The 16695-nt window shown below is 48.1% G+C and overlaps 1 protein-coding gene across 4 annotated transcripts in view; it reads left to right on the top strand.

The window, feature by feature from the left end:
- Window positions 1-16695, top strand: part of ENOX2 (ecto-NOX disulfide-thiol exchanger 2) — a 59535-nt gene that overhangs the window by 35365 nt on the left and 7475 nt on the right. For all 4 annotated transcript variants that reach the window (XM_075007478.1, XM_075007477.1, XM_075007476.1 and 1 more), the window contains 5 exons: window positions 4862-4976; window positions 8527-8708; window positions 10348-10455; window positions 13444-13494; window positions 15601-15709. In XM_075007478.1, the coding sequence (XP_074863579.1) occupies window positions 4862-4976; window positions 8527-8708; window positions 10348-10455; window positions 13444-13494; window positions 15601-15709 (565 nt within the window). The remainder of the gene's footprint in view (window positions 1-4861; window positions 4977-8526; window positions 8709-10347; window positions 10456-13443; window positions 13495-15600; window positions 15710-16695) is intronic.

The following is a 16695-nucleotide window of genomic DNA, read 5'->3' as shown; positions in this document are numbered from 1 at the left end:
GCTCTAAACCCTCCACAGACCCCTTCCCAGAGCAGTGCCAGGAGTGGACGCCTGTGTGTGGGACATGCAGTGGGACCCTAGACTCTGTCATGAGAGGGTGGAGGCATCTGGGAGCTGAACCCAGCCAAGCAGCTGGAACTTGGATTTTTTTTAGCATGCAGCTGATGTGCAACTGTGTGCTAAGTAAGCCACGCGCGTGGCTTACAGTTTGAAAACCACTGGTGTGACACATGTTGCTTGGGAGGGGCGTGGTGTTTTTGTTTTGACATTCCAGTCCGGCAGAATTTTACCTGCAAAAGTGCTAATGTAGATGTACCTGAAGTTTACAGTGTAACAATGGATTTAATTTGGGATGTGGTTAAACTTGCCTCTAAAGTGAGGCTAAAGATGGGAAAGACCAGGTAGGTGAGGTAACATCTCTTACTGGAACAGCATCTGTTGGCGAAAGAGACCAGCTTTCAACCTCTGGCCTGTCACTCTTCCTCTGTATTGCTCCCTCGTGTCTGTCTGTCTGTCTCTCTCTCTCTCACACACCAATAGAAACTGATCTGATTAAAATACATTAGCTCACCCGCCTTGTCTGTCTCCATATCCTGGGACCAACACTGCTACAGCAACACCATGAACAATAACACACAAGGCAGAAGAGATTTTTTTTTTTTTTAAAGTTACCTGGCTCCCGAGTGAAGCTGCATTACACCTGTTAGCTCCTGAACAACCCACCCAAACACTTTTATGGCAGTATCTTCCAAACTTTTATCCGCTCTCCCCAAGCATAAACAGCGAGGTAGAACATAGAACTCATTGTTATTTTCAGACCATGAAAATTAAATCATCTGCACCTAGATTTGAAAAAAAAACCTGCAGTGAATCAGTCATCATCTCACGACAAAAGTATTCATCAGCTGCAGAGATCCAGAACAGGCTAGGCTTGTGACTGGAAGTTTAAAAAAGGGATCATTCGAAATACTCCTGCCCCTTACATTGAATAGTGGAGACCGTTGAGAACTGAGTGTATTCTTTACTCACCATGGATGTGCAGTAAGTTTGGAAGTCATCATTTATGTTTGAAAAATAAAAACGTTGGGTTCTGTCTGGTCTCAGCATAATATTAGCTGTGGAGCTGCTGTGACAGCTGCATAATGATTAAGCTGAGCCCACAAGGGAAAGTACAGTGCAGTATTTGTGAGAGACTGCAACGTAGGTAGGTATTTGTAGCTATCGTTTACAAAATTCTGATGGATGAACAACAGGACATTGCTTGGGATGTGGAGTCAGGGGATCTCTGTCATACACTGGAGTCTGCCACAGACTTGCTGTGCGGCATTGAACAACTCAGTACGTTTGGTGGTCTGTTTTTCCAGTTGGCAAAGTGGAGCTCTACCTGCTTCTCTGGCCCAGCAGTGAGGTCTCTGGGTCCATCACAGTTATTTACCCTGAGGAATGGATATACCAGTATTATCAATGCTACTGTTTTACACGTGGGATGCTCAGGCACAGAGTAATTAAATAACTTGGTTGCACAAATTTATATGTAAACTTAAACAGGACCTTTGTCCTCTGAGTCCCAGTCCAGTGCTTGAAACACAAGTCCATCCTCCTCCTAGAGTGCTGTCTGTCAGTTAAATCCAAGCCAAAGATGTAGGGCTGAGCAGCTCCATGGTTGTGTTTTGTAATCAAGTGGCACCCTTGTGAAGGCACAAGTCCGTACTTTATAGACTGGACTAAAGGTCTTGGAGGTGACCTTTCTTTTAATACCAGTTCTGCTCTGTGTTATGCAAAGGCTTTGTTTTCCCCTTCGTGAGGGGTGGCTGGGTGTCATGTAGACAGTTACTGGTTGTATGTGAGGGAGGCTCTGTGATTCATAGTTTAGTCAGGCCAGAAGGAGCACCTATAATTCTCTAACTCAGGCCAGAGCACCTCACCCAGCTAACTCTGTATCAAACCCATAACCTCTGTGAGAGCCTCTGGCACTATAGGGTTCACAAAGGCCAATAAAGGTGGGATGTTGCTGGCTGCTTTGTCTCAGAGCCCCAACATCAGCAGCTTGTTACAGAGCAGTGGCCTCAGCCTGGCTTCCACCAGCCTGGCTACTCCTTGCCTGGTGACGCCAACAGCTTCTCTGGTCCTGAGTCTGCCCAAAACTGTCTCCCTTGCAGCATCCAGTTGCTCTTACTGGAATCACATTTATCATTCATTATACGGGGTTCTCATATCGCTCACTGAGTAATAGTAATGAACAGCTTCTTCCAGTTGGCACATGACCCCTCGCAGAACAACAGGGTGTTAGAGCGATGAATGTTAGGCCTGATGTGAGTTACATTAGGGTGTGTTCTCTGCCCGTGGGCACTGGGGGACTCCCTAGCTCTCAGAGCTACATTAGCACTCTCAGCCAGTCTTTCTCTTAATGCCTTCTTGTGACGGAGAAGCCATGCGGTCCCAAGGTAGGTTATTCCAGTGTGGGGAGAGCATAAAACAAAGTGGTTCTGATGTTACACTCAGAAAGAGGGGCTGCTTTATTGCATTATCCAGTACTGGATTTGCTTACTCTAAAGATGCCATCGCACCAGAGTGCCACAGAATTAGGTCCTGCTTTCAGATGAGCTCAACAAGCAGGTAATGTGAGGGCCTGAGATTGTGGCTTTGTGACTTTGTGTTTATGCTGAGTCATTGAAGTGGCTGGGGTCAGGAATGGCCCTGGGCAGTATGGATGTTAAACGGTTAACTGATCCTTGGTAGTGAATTCTGGTGGTGGTCAGCGTTGCTGGGCCTGAGCAGCCCCCCAGGGTAATGGAACCTCCCAGCCCCGGCAGACCAGGTAGCAGGCTGCACGGCTGCATCCTGGACAATGTGGGCTCCTCTGCAACTCTCTGGCTTCAAAATCATCAAAAGTGTTGGGTATCAAAGAGTGAATTACTGCATTTGGGGAGATTTCCCTCCTGATCCCTGTTCTCTGTCTCCTGGAAGATGCTTGACAGAGGTCTGGTTCCTGAGCTTCGTTGCACTTGTCATCGTTGCCTCTCACAAGCAGGGTCAGCATTCTTTCCCGTCCTTTTCCTACTGCCTTCCCTGTGGCTTCCCATTTGGACCCCTCTGAGAATGGTCTGTTTCCCACGGCTTAGCTGCTCTTTCCAGGGGTAGCCAAACGTGAACAGAGAGAATGCTTATTGGTTCCTGGCTCTTGTGGTAAGGTGGCCTCTTGTTTTGCTTAGTAAATGAGACTTGTCTGTTTTCACTGTTAATGGGACGCTCAGTTTTAGCAAAGCTCTTTCTGGTAAGTTGGCGTTAGGAGGGGCACTTTGCAATCTCTGACGGACTCTGGTAAGTTACTTTGGCATCCTAACACCTGAACACGTTTACCCGTTTTTCTTCCTGTGTGGTTTCTGTATTGGTATTGTGCCCTGCAGACTGCACCCTCGGTCTGAGTTCCACTTTGCGTAATCATCAGTCACTTGATGATTGTTGGTTCTGTCCTGTTCTGTGTGTTCCCTGGCGTTGATCTTCCAACAGCGGCCAGACACTGAGCTAGCTAGATAATGGACCTTGGTCTGCTGGACTGGATTCTCCATTGTCTAGCACGTGATGCAGGCAGATGATTACACCTCTGCAAAGTCAGTGTGAACCACTGCCATTCTGCACCAGTACAGGTGCAAATCATGACAAGGCTCAAGACAGCCAGGCCCGTGACCCTGCCCTGAGGAGCTGCAGGCTAGGCTGGCTCTGACATGTGAGGCGAGCAGAGGTGAGTCCAGGCAAGGGAGAGGTAGAGGCCAGGTGACACGCTGTCCCATGTGGAGCCGGTTTGTGCTATTGCATGTCATTCACCTGATGTGGGAGGGTGAGTTGCTGAGAGTGGAAAGGAAGGTGGTGGGTTTGTTAGACCAGGAAGGCTGAATGGTGCACAAGCCAGGGAGGCATAGCAGGCACAGGAAACAGAATGGGAGCATGTTTGAAAGGACATTGCACAGAAATCGGATCAGCCTGGCCCAGAACTCCTGTGGGAGTATGTCCTTACCTCTGTCTCAGGCTCCCGGCTGCCTAGCGCTCTGCAAACAGGCTTCCCCTGTGCATCACTGTGCAGGTTCAAAGAGGCTCCCTTGGCTGTGGGCTTCCCTGAGGTTAGCGTAGGCGTAAAACATACACTCTTATGGGCCATTTGTATGAAACCCTCCTGTGCAGCGAGCGACGAGAAGGCTGTATTCTGACTTGCCAGCATTAGGCTGTCATATTGTCTGGGCTTCGCTTGACAGCGTGGCTGTTGGGAGGCTTTGGTACCTTCCACCATTGGGAATGGCGGAATGGATGCAGCGGTCCCATCCATAGCTGTAGCCTCGGTGAAGCTGCAGTAATCGTTTACACTCCATTGTTCTAGTTCAGTATCACGTTAGTGGAGTGATGAGCCAAGTCCAGCCCCTGAGAGAGTCACCAGTTCCTCCTCTGAGCAGCGGACCTCAGCAGCTCACAGAGTTTGACTCAGATCTGGGTCCTGGCTGCCTCTTGGCTGCTTAGCAGTACTGCACAATACAACACTGGAGCAGTGGCTTCTCCTAGCCTGTGATGATGTCTGGCAGGGCAGGGCAGGGCAGGGCACTACGGTGGGAGAGCAGCAGGGGAAGGGTAAGATGGGGCAATGTTTGAGCAAGGTGCATGTTCGGGAAAGCAGTCGAGGTGGAGGGCAGTGCTTGGTGAGTGTTCTTGGTGAGGCAGATGAAATATGTACGGTGTGAATGGTCTTTGCTGTTAGTGGGTCAGTGAAGTGCTCCTTGTGTGCTCTTTTCTGGGAGCACCGGGGCTTTTCCTTGCAGACTTTTTCAAACAAGTGGCTTGTTACCTTGCGTTGAAAGTACCTTTTAAACCATAGGAAATCCGCAACATTCAGAATGATGAACTAATGGGTATTCGCCGGGAGGAGGAAATGGAAATGTCTGATGACGAGATAGAAGATCCTTCAGAGACGAAAGAAACTGAAGAATCAGGTACAGCTCTTTGCCGCGGATGATAACTATGTCCGCATGTCATGTCTGCGGCGTGCAGTTCGGTGAGGAGCCCTGAACTGGCTCAATTCCACAATTAGAGACACACCACCCAGTTCCAACTATGGAGTATACGCTGCAGTTTTCTACAATTAGATTTAGAAGCTCCAAATATCAGGCCTCTCCTTGGTGGGGGCTATTTAGGGAGACTAGACAGCAAATTGGGGGTCTGTGCCCCTTCACTACAAGTTCCCATCTCTTTCTGTGGCCCCACTCCCTCCTCCTCCTCCTCAGTTAAGTGACATCCGCACCTTATTGCTCCCAAGACCCTGAGGCCCCATCCTGTGGCCATGTCAGAAGCCATCAGTGGGAGCCTTGCAGTGCGGGGTGGCTGCTGTGCTGGCTGGTGCTTTGGTATGGGTGGTCATGGCACTCTCCTGGCTCCTTTTTCTGCTGCTGCTTGGGTTTTTGGGGCTGCAGCTGCTCCTCTGCTCCCTGGCTCCCTTCAACTGCTCACAGCCTGTAAAAGCTGCCTGGGTGGGGTGGTCTAGCCCGGGGGCTGGCAAAGCCCTCTGGGAGCAGCGACCTCATGGGGCAGGGCCCACAGACCTTGGTGAATGCAAGTCAGTCCAGGCTGCTGTGGGGGGCGCTGGACCCTTCACCTGCCCTGCAAGGTGCAGCTTGTTGGGTGGGGACCCAGGCCAAGGTAACTTCCCGGCACCCTGGCTTTCTGCACAGCTGCTGTGCTTCCTTCAGAGCTGGGTGGCCAGAGGGCAGCAGATGGTGGCTTGGTGCCCATCTCTGAAGGAAGCACCACTGCCAGCAGCAATGGGGAATATCAGTTTGACCTTTGCTGGAGGCATGAGAGGGGTAAGTCAAATTTTGTGGTGATTGTATCTCCTTCAAGCACCTCCTAGCTCTGCCCTTGGTGGGATTCCCCTCTCCATTACTTCCACATGCTCATGTCCTCTTTGCTTTTTGGCTGCAGTATACTGAGCTGAGGTTTCCATTGAGCGGTCTGCAGGAATGCCCTACCCATTCCCAAGCTGATGCAGTTAAATTGGAGGACAGTAAAAATGACAGCCGAGAGAGAACTATCATAAAGGTTAAGCCCAGCTTTCAGTTTAAAGACTGGCAGTTCTCAGTGTTCGCAACACCATACAGTTAATCAGATTGTCTTGTGGGGATGCAGGATACAGTCACTGATCAAAATTGAGGGCCATTGGACCAAGGTGTACTCGACACACAGCCTCCAGAAAAACACCTTGACGTGCACTTGATTGCTATGTTACACACACAAAGGACTTTAAAAGCACGTTAAGGTTGGAACGTCTGTTGGAAATGCCAGACTGAAGATAGCCCGTGCATCCCATTTGCCACCCTCCCTCCATGCTTACTCATTATGACACATCTTAATTACATGCCCACGATTTTTTCCACAGGCTCCTGCTTTGTTCAGTCCACAAAGTAGATGATGTTTAAGGAATTAGCTATTCAGTGGTTTTTTTTGTCTTTATTGTTCAGCATGTGGCTCTTGCCTTATTACTGCAATGTGCTCAGACCTTGTTCTGAAGACAGAATTGTTAATTTCCTCATGTTCATAGCCGTAATATCTGCTAATTGATCTTCATGGCCCTTGAGAGGAGAGGATAATCTTATCACCCTTGTGCGGATAGGAAGCAAAGGAACAGAGCAATTAAGGTCATGCTACTCGAGCTAATGGAGAATTGGGTAGCAGTAGTAGATTGTTATCCACTTTGGGCCAGCAGCAGAAGGGATGGGCACTTTGCCAGTGGTTTCACAGCTGTTGGCTGACAGCAGGGGACTAGTGAGACTCCAGGTTGCTGGATTCCAGTCCAGGCTCTAGGGAGGAGTGCATACTAGAGGTCAGACTTTTCTGTCTCCTCCCCGCTAACCGATTCCAGTCCCTTTCCCCCACTCTGGATCAGTTTTCTTGGCCAGTAATTCCTAGCCTTCTCCCTTCTGGATTCCATGTACCAGTTTCCACTTCCACTTTCACTCCCAGTCTCCTGGCTTAGTCATTTCCTGTCACTCCCTCAAGTCCCCAAATCTTTGTCCCCATTCTCATAGTCCAGCCAGTCACAGTTCTCCCCTGCACTTTTGTTCTGCATCACGTCTGTCTCTCCAGAGCCCTCACTTCCTTCCAGTCTAGCCAGTCCGGTCTCCCCCTGCACAGCTCCAAGCCTGAGTTTCCTTCCTGCCAGCATCAGTTCCTGTTTCTCCACGCCTTCCCCTCTTTTTTGGCCAGTTCAGACTCTCTCCCCTTGCTCCCAGCATTCAAATGAGGTAGTTTTTCCTGGCACGTTGCATGGGCCCTGTGGGCATGTGGAGGGGGGTCAGCAGGGGCTGCTGAGAGCACAGAAGAAAGAGTCTGTCCTCTTGCCGTTCTGATGCCCTGCTCTGGGCCACTCCCTGCCCCCTCAGCTGTCGGATAGAGCGTGCCCAGTTCAGCCAGGCTCTTTGGAGATTTTAGCTGTTAACATTAAGGTGTCTCTGCTGAGCATCTGCAAACTGTTGTCTTTCAAAGACTTGACCAAATTTCGACAGATTCACGGAGATGACAAAATGCACATCCCTGACACACAGGTCACCTCCTGCCAGAGTTTTAGATAGTATGGCTCTAAAGTATGCGATGCTAGAGTTTTTTGAACGAAAGGTCAACAGAACATTTTTAACATTGGCAAAACAATGTATTTTCCCCCCTGGCTTATCAGAAACCACTTTGTGTGGTGGGGGGCTGGGACTGTGTGGGGCAAATGCCTGACATGGCAGATTTCAGCTCAGATGGTTAAACTTTGGCAAAGTTCTGTGCAAATGAGCACAGAGTCTTTAAAAATGGAAGTATCGGGCAGCCTTACTAACTGATGGTGCTACCTATCCTGCCTATAGTATTACTTAGTATTAAGTATAGTATGACTTAAGACGACTGTATCTAGAGGCTTCTGTTGAGATCTGGTATCAGAGGGGTAGCCATGTTAGTCTGTATCTGCAAAAACACCCAGAAGTCCTTTGGCGCCTTAGAGACTAACAGATTTATAGGAGCATGAGCTTTTGTGGGCAAAGTCCCGCTTCATCAGATGCAACAAAGAACATGAATCTGACAAAGTGGATCTTTGCCCAGGAAAGCTTATACTGCTATAAATCTCTTGTTCTACAGGGTACCAAAGGACTTCTGGTTTTTATTGGTATCTGGGTCTGTTACACCAACCCCACGTGTGTACTAACAAACAGCCCCAGCTCCAAAGAATTTCCAGCCTAAATAAACATGGCTGACTGGCTGGGAGAAAGTACACTGTGTTATCCCCATTTTACTGATGGGGATGGAGGCCCAGGTCTCTGAAGTATTTAGGCTCCTAATCTCCTTTGCCCAAAGTCAGGCAAGGCACTGAAATACCTATCAGGATCTACGCCTAAGTGACTGGCCCACAATCATGCGTTGGGGCAGAGCCAGGGTCAGAGCCCAGGATTCTTAACTGACTAGCAGCTCCCCTTTTGTTTGTTTAACTTTTGTTCCCTGCTTGCATGGTTCTAGCACTGATCTCCCAGGCGGAGGCTCTAAAGGAGGAAAATGACAGCTTGCGCTGGCAGCTGGATGCCTACAGGAATGAGGTGGAGCTGTTAAAGCAAGAGCAGGGTAAAGCGAACAGAGATGAAGACACGACTAGAGATCAGCAGTTAAAACTCCTCCAGCAGGCTTTGCAGGGCATGCAGCAGGTAAGGCTACCCTTTCCTATGGGTATGACCTTGCTACGAGCGTCAGGTTGCCTCAGCTGCTCTCCACAGCTCTCAAATGGGAGCAAATGTGCACATTCCAGAAGCCACTTTTTTTTTTTTTTCTCCAGTGGAAGCACAGGTAGTAGCTTGGAAGTTCATATTCAGGTGCAGGCAACTGTCATTTCCAATGTTACAAAAACCATAAAACTCCTGGCTGGATATCAGTAGAGCCTTGAATGGACACACACTTTGTGCTGACATCCTCATAAATGAGCTGCAGATCTACATGTCCATGTCCACGGGCGCAGATACCTGCGGGGAGAGAAGATGGATATCCAGAAATTTGCAGAGTTCTAGATACCAAATTGGTATCTGTATCTGCAAAAATGAACTGCAGCGATCTGCAAACCTATCTGTGGATATAAAGTCAATATTCATGTATCTAAAGGGCTCTAGAGCTGAACTGATGGTAACTTGGAAGTCCGGTTCTGTAATTACACACTAATACATCTTTCAGCTGTGTCTGAAATGTAGATATCCAGGATATACAGGGTCTGTTCTTTGCCCCAGCCTGTAACCAGTCCCTTGGGAGCGACTCCTTTCGTTATCCAAGCCCAAAGGGTTCGAACAGTTCCACGCCTGTGACTGACAAGGCTCCAAAGCTGGATATCTTATTGCAGTTTCTGTCTGTGGCTTTGTCCGGTAAATCCAGCCAAGGCAGACTACCGTGGGAGACTCATGCAGTACCCCTTTAGGTTGCCATGCTGTGGGGGGGTATTGGGGGTGGGGGGGTGAATTCTATAATTTTACTCTGGCCCCAAATGCAACCATTGCAGAATTTCTCAGGATTCTTAGTGTAAGCCTTGATGGATTGAGCCAACCCCTCCTTCCATCTTACACGCTGATCAGTCTCTCTTGCCTTTTGATTGCTTGGTGTGAAGAGCCTGGCCATTCAGATTCCTGCTGTGTTTCCAGATCCTCCGTTTCTCTGTCAGTTGCAGCCAGTCCTTTAACAACCCATTCATACCACCCCAGACAGTTACAATGCCTCATGTCCCTGCTCTGCCCTGAGAGCAGCTTTTTAACCCTTTGCATTTTGGGCATAGCAATGAAAACCGCACAGGAAAACTGTCAACTATCAGAATTATATAAATATTACCAAATTCCTGCTGTATCACAGTGGGATTCGTGGTTAACATCTCCGTAACCACATGGAGTCAACTGTCTACTTGTTAACTTGGGTGTGGAGGAAAAGTGGGAATTATGAGCTAGCTTTGTCGTTGCTAATAGAGAAGGCATTGCGGGTGGGTGCTTTATTTACAGTGTGATACATAGATCCGTGATATAACTGGAGGTAGCAGTGACGTTTGTGGTGATGGTGGGAATCATGTAGGGCAGGGCTGGGGGGAGAGAATGAGTCCTTTGCAGCTATAGCTCTTAGCTCCGTAACTCCAGCACATAACACACACCAAGGGATTTTGTGGGAGCTTTTCTATTATGTATTTTTAAACTTATTTTTAAAAATGTTCTGAATTTGCCACACACCTTTGTCTCACAGCTGCTTGTGCAGTCCATATGCTTTAAAACAATGCCACGTAAAAGTCAGGCGGTGGTTTAAAAGTGACCTTTTCTCGTCTAGCATCTTCTGAAATTGCAAGATGAATACAAAAAACGAGAAGCTGAGCTCGAGAAAGTGAAGGAAGACAAAGTACAAATGGAAAAGTTGTTAGAAACCCTTAAGGAGCAGGTATGTACAGTCTGGGCCCCCAGGATTCCCTATGAGGTTTCAGTAATAGAGTGCCATTGGGCATGCAGCCTTTGGTGGTTATAGTTCATTCTGCATGCAGTCCATGGGACAGGTGTGGCAGATGGCCTTTGCCTGGCTTGAAAGGCGGTGGTCTTCTCTGAGCGTTGACCATTCACAATAGAATTTCTGGTGCCTACGGTGCCACAGCTTGTCACGAAAGTAGAGTTTCTTTTTGCTACAGATTGTTCTTGTGCACATCTGTTTTCTGTAGCAGAAGTGAACTGAACTCTAACGGCATGTCCAAAGAGAGTGGTTTGCCAGATGCAGACTCCTCTACTGAATGTTTGTGAAAACTGAAGTAGTCGGCATGGCAAATGTTAATTTCAAAAGCAAGCAAAATTATTTTCCCTCCCAAATTGATCTGGGGCGGGGGGGGGGGGGGGGGGGAATTTCTAGGAGTCCACAATGTTGCAATTGTGGAGCTAAATTTTACCTAAGTCTGGCAAGTGACTTTGTCACCCAGTCATGCCTATAGTCTTTTCCTATGAATAACATTGAGGTCTGCTGAATGAATGTGCTGTGCTCTTTGCTAATGGTGATAACAGCAGTGCTCCAAGGACAGAAGCACCGAGCGGCTGTAAAAGCCCTAGCAGCCTTACAGCAGCGTTCCCTCTAATTTTTTCCCATCCATGTGTGGAATAAATTTTGTGTGCCAAGGCATGTGAATGTGCACCTCCAGTAGAGAGAGGTGCTGCTGGCTGTGGGCGCTCTGCTCATCTGTGTGGTATTTGAATCTCTTCTGGCTGGCCACCCAGGCACTAAACTTACAGGGAACACCGCTTGATAGCGTTGCAGCAGTAACATTCTTCGGCACACTTCTGCACCGTCTGCACCTTCTGATACAAGAATTTCAAGGACATATTGTAGAAGAGCGTTGCAGGTGTCTAGTGCCCTTTAGCAGGGACTCAAAGAGGGCTCTGGCCATAGATTTTAGGCTCACAGAAAGTAGCATTTGACCAGAAAATACCATATAGCTGATTGCGAGCACAGTCTACCCACCTGCAAGAACCAGGAGTTGCAACATGGGTTGCTGTCAGTGCCTTGTGTAAAGACGCCCTTTACGTTGTCTAAAACTCTACACAAAACTTGTGGGATCAAACATACTGGTCCAATGTACTCTTAAGCCATGGAGAAGCATCAAGAGTATCTGTTCTGAAAAGGCAGGCGTGGTGGAGCATTCCTTACAGGGAAAACCTGGTTTTTAAGCATCCGTATACGAGATGATGTAGGATTTTTATTCCAGAAAAAAACCTTTAAAAGCCTCTGCTTGCATAATGTCACCTACCCTTCTGTCCCCCATTTTAATTTCATTTGGGCTCCAGAAAGACGGGAAATGTCACTGAAGCTGAAATGTCACTGAGGCTGCAGTGTGTTCGTGACCTGCATAGCCTGAGGCTTTATGTTCATAGTCAATCTGCCTAATGGCTCTTCTTTCAAGCTATGGTGAGGGAAGCTTCCCTAGACACTTGTGTGCGTTTCAGACACACTTCCATGATACAGCGCACGTTATTTCAGCTGGACTGTTTGTTGCGTAACAGCACCAGTGTTATATAATAGTAAAAGTACACCTTAAAGAGATAAAGAACACTTCTACATTATGCAGAATATATCCTAGACTTGCATATAAAAATATGTTCTCATCTGCATTTTCTAAAAGAGGTGAGAGGATTTAAGGTATTCAGCAATATTGCTGCAGTATTTGTGCGTTCATTTTGTGTGCAGGGAAGGGAAATTGTAAATACTTCATAATGAGAGCTTTTACATTAGCCAGTTGTATTTCTAGTCTCAGGGCTTTCTTGGTTAGTCACTTGCTATCTTGCTGCTGCTGCTGGCTCAGATAAACGTGGCATTTCAGTAATGAGGATTTTGTGATCTCAGAAGTTGGGTAAAGTGAATGTGTTAGCAGAACATGATGCTGTAGAGAATCATTACTTCATCTTGAGTTTGACACAGTCAACTGAATTAGTAGGTCAACTCTTGGAGATGCTGGATTGTGTGATCGGCCCTGTATGTATAACCCTACAATTGGACTGCAGCCCTAGCAACTGGGGCGGGACTTTAGTGGGTGAGCTAGAGGGCTTGTTCAGTGTTATCCAAATGCTAGTACCAATCTGAAGCCATCACATGGCAGTGTCACTGCTATTTGTGCCGAAAAGCAGCTGTGTAGGCATTAGACTGGAATTCGCAAAGGGCATTAGATGTCTGAGTCCCATTGAAATTCCTTGGCTGTTGGATACCCATCTCTTTTACAAATTTCAGCTCGGCCCTCTGCAGGCTTGGCGCCGGTTGTTTTAGATTGCTCTTACTCCCTCAGTCCTTCCAGAGGAACCGCTGTATCATTAGCACGCTGTCTTCTACTAAACAAATGTGAAACAGGTGCCTCTGCAGGACGTGAGCCTGGCCTGCAAGGGAAGTGGGAGTCGTTTGTGAGTCAGTGGCTTGATTTTTCTGCTGGCTTCATAAAGTGTCACCTTCCTTTCTCTGCTCCTCTCTCAAACCACCCTCTCCACCCTGTTCTCTGTGCTCCTCGTTTTCAGGAGGTATGTTTTGGTTGGCCAGTGCCTGCTTAGGGCATGGTGTGTTTGCTGGTTGGGAGGAAGACCTCTATTGTGTACATTTCCTTACGAGGGGTAGGTCCCACCCAGTTCTATTCACTGAGAATAGAATCCAGTTGGACAGCGATGGCTCAGATCTGGTCAGGACCTCCCTGACATGAGAACTCTCCCTCTCCCTGTGGTTAGTGAGCGCTATGTACTGGAGCTGGGAGGGGTTACACACAGTCACTGTCTTTCTGGTTGTTCAAGCATTTGGATCTCAATTAGATTGAAAATGAAGCTCTCAAACTGGAGCAAAGATCAATGCACAAAGCTAATATTTTACTATGCCAAAGACTAATCTTTTCCTTTCTGTAATGGCCCACATCAAAAGAGGGAGGATGAAGAGGACAAGGAGAGAGACGCCACTGATATTCCAGGAAATGTAAGTCAGTGTTTCTTCCTGCTACTTTCTGCTAAGAGAAGTAGTGACAGTCATTGTAAATGGATCAGCTGTTTGGACTGGAGTATGTAAACCTGACACACCTAGGCTAGGAGGTAAGCACCCTGCGCAGTCTCCGGCTGCAAAAGAAGTAAATCGCTGTAGCACTGTGAAGTGGGGAGCAGGGAGATGACCTGCACTCTAGCATCCAAAGGCGCGTATCTGCCAATCCGTCTGCAAAAATAGCTGTTCCTTGATTGCACTTGGAGGAAGATAACATGACCCCTTTTATTGATTTAGTAATGCGTGAGCTGGCTCCTCTGCCCGCACACATGCCTGCTTACATCTCTCAAGGGCCACGTGGTGGGCTGGAGAGTGCCGGAGTGCAAGTGTAGCAGGTAGCCCCTTACCCTCCTTGGTGGCTATTTGCAATAGCACAGGTAGGAGAGGAGGCCTGCTACATGCCTTCCCTGCTCAGGAGGGTGAGAGAGGATAGGAGACGGCAGAGCATGTGCTGAGTCCTAGCTGCACCAGCCTGGAGGGGTGCGTGTGCTGCTGCCCAGTGTAGACCTGGTGCAGATTACTCCCTTCCCGGAGCAGGAAGAAGGCAGAGAGAGTGGGACTCCGCAATCACTCCCATGTGATTAACTGGAATTAGATTGTCGTATTCTCATAGGTTGGTCAGTTCAGGGTTTTGATCTGTGTCTGTGACTGATCGGATCCAGCCACATCAGCAGTGACTGAAGGACATTGCCAGCTGATGACTGACTGGTTCGTTATTAGGATGATGGGTTCACTTCAGTACCTAACACTTGTCTATCCGTGTGTTGCTCTCCAGAGAGAGGGGAAAAGTTAACTACAGTACTGGCTGTGCAGGGTTGACGTTCAGTGGCAGAAGTTGATGTCACTGGCAATATTGCGTTCTTATGCTTTGCAACATCTGTTCTGTGGATAAATAGATGGTCATTCCCTGGAAAAGTCACTGCCCCCTTAGACAGTTAGGAATTCAGGATAACACTGCAAGTGCTTGATGCAAGTGCTTTTTTGAAGCAAAGGGCAGCCCTACTTGGAGAAGGGACAATATAAAAATGGCAACTCCTTTCTCAGCAGAGCTGCCCTAAGCGTGTTGTTGAGTAAATCCCATTCAATTTAGCAGTAATGATTTATCGCTCTTTGTTCCATAGCCTTGCAGAGCTGAGGCTGATCTGGGAAAGTTGCTAGTGTCTATTCCATCTTACAGAATGTAGGGCAGGAAGGGACCTCCCAGACCTGACATCACACAATTTACATACACTTCTCCTAGTTGCTAACATCAGTATTTCTCGCATGTAAAGACCAATTGCTTTGCGGATTGTGTAAGGCAAGTTCAGGCTGTTTCTGTGTACTTCGTTTACTGTACACACCCCCACAATAGTTGGCTTAATTAATTTCTGCCTCCCTTATTTATTATAAACATATTCACAATGATTAAACAAGGAGGCATGAGAACATAAGAGTGGTCATACTGAGTCAGACCAGAGTTCTGTCTAACCCTGGGCTGTTTGTGGTCGATATCAGGAGTCCCTCAGGGATTGAACAGAACAGGTAATCATCAAGTGATCCCTCCTCTGTCGCCCATTCCCAACCTCTGACAGAGGCCGGGGACGCCATTCCTACCCATCCTGGCTAACAGCCATTGATGGACCTGACCTCCAGGAGTTTAGCTAGCTCTGTTTGAACCCTGTTAAAGTCCTGGTCCTCATAAGATCTGTGGCACCTTAAGGGCTAACGAGTTATTTGAGTGTAAGTTTTTGTGAGGTTTAGTTTTAAGCTGATAGTCCATGAAATGCAAACTAACAGTCAGGACACCTTTCTTTTTAACACTGGGAGGGATGTAAAGGTTCCCACAGCAAAATGACCGGTGACCCCTATTGCATGGCCTGTGTGGGGTGGTTTGTTTTTTTGGGGGGATACATTTCATGACATAAATAATATATTGAGACATATTGAACAGAAGAACAAAAAGAGCAGCTCTGTAAAATCTGTCCATGTTAAACACTGAGCTGACATTTTGTTAGTTGGAACCACTGCTGTATTGTGTGGGTCTGAAGCAGACTGCTGGTTTTGCAGGAAAGCAGTGCTTACCGGATCTGCGCAGCTAGCCAGGAGAAGGAGTGTCCACTTGAGAGGACTCTGAGCTGTAGCCCTGTTAAATCCGAACGAGAAGCGTTACTAGTAGGTAAGACTCAAGTTACAGCGTGTCTGCTAATGGTAAGATGGTTGTACATGCTGTCAGCCCTACGAAATGGATTCAGGAATCATGGGAGATGTTCTTGTGGGGTATTGTGAATGCAGCTTTTCAGTCTTACTGTCTGGGCTCTTCCTCAGTTTCATGGGCTGCCACCGCAGGAAGCCAAGGTGAAATGCTGCTTCCGCTCATGTTCATGGCAAATTCCCAGTGATGTCAGTGGGACTAGGATCTCACCTAGAATCTGTTCTCGGGTATTGATCCTTTTTCAATGGGGTCACCAAAGCTGGCTTGGACTTCCTGAGGTCCAGGACCAAAGCTGAAGCCCGAGCCCCACCATCTGGGGCCAAAACCTGAGGGCCGCAGCCCTGGGTGGCAAGGCTTAGGTCACAGGCCCCTGCCTGGTCTGCGGTGTTGCTGCCCCTTCCATCCCCACCATTTCCCTTCTACCTCCTCCAATCCAGGGCTACAGAGCTCACTGGGCTGAGGCTTTGGTCGCTCTTCCTGGGTTCGTGCAGAAATTTTGGCTGTCAAAAAAGGGTCATGGTGCAGTGAAGTTTTCGAATCACTGGGATAGGTTACAGTAGAACTCCCAGATACACGCGCTCAGGTTGTGCATATCTTGGGTTAATGCGACTCTGAGTGCTGAGGAGCCAGTACCTGGCTCTGGGTTCCCTGCCGCTCAGAGGAGTGAGAAAACTGACCAGTGCTGACTCTGGGCTGCTGCCCCGACAGGAACGGCAGCCTCCCCGCTCCTGGCAGGGGTGGCGAGAGTCAGGCTGCCACCCCTGACAGGAGCAGTTTCCTGCTGCATAAGTTGGGGCCTACTATATCTTAAGTCCTGGAACCAGGGCCACTTTCAAGGTCTGTGAAATCTCATGGCCCAGAAGTGCTCCTCCATCACAGCACCTGCTAAATTTTGGCCCACTAAACTGTTGTAGACGGCAAAGTGTACTGTTAAATTGCACTTCTCTCAC

Source organism: Carettochelys insculpta, chromosome 13, assembly GCF_033958435.1.
Source record: "Carettochelys insculpta isolate YL-2023 chromosome 13, ASM3395843v1, whole genome shotgun sequence".
NCBI lineage: Eukaryota > Metazoa > Chordata > Testudines > Carettochelyidae > Carettochelys > Carettochelys insculpta.
Note: the sequence above shows the minus strand (reverse complement) of the source record. Positions and strands in the feature narration are given on the sequence as shown.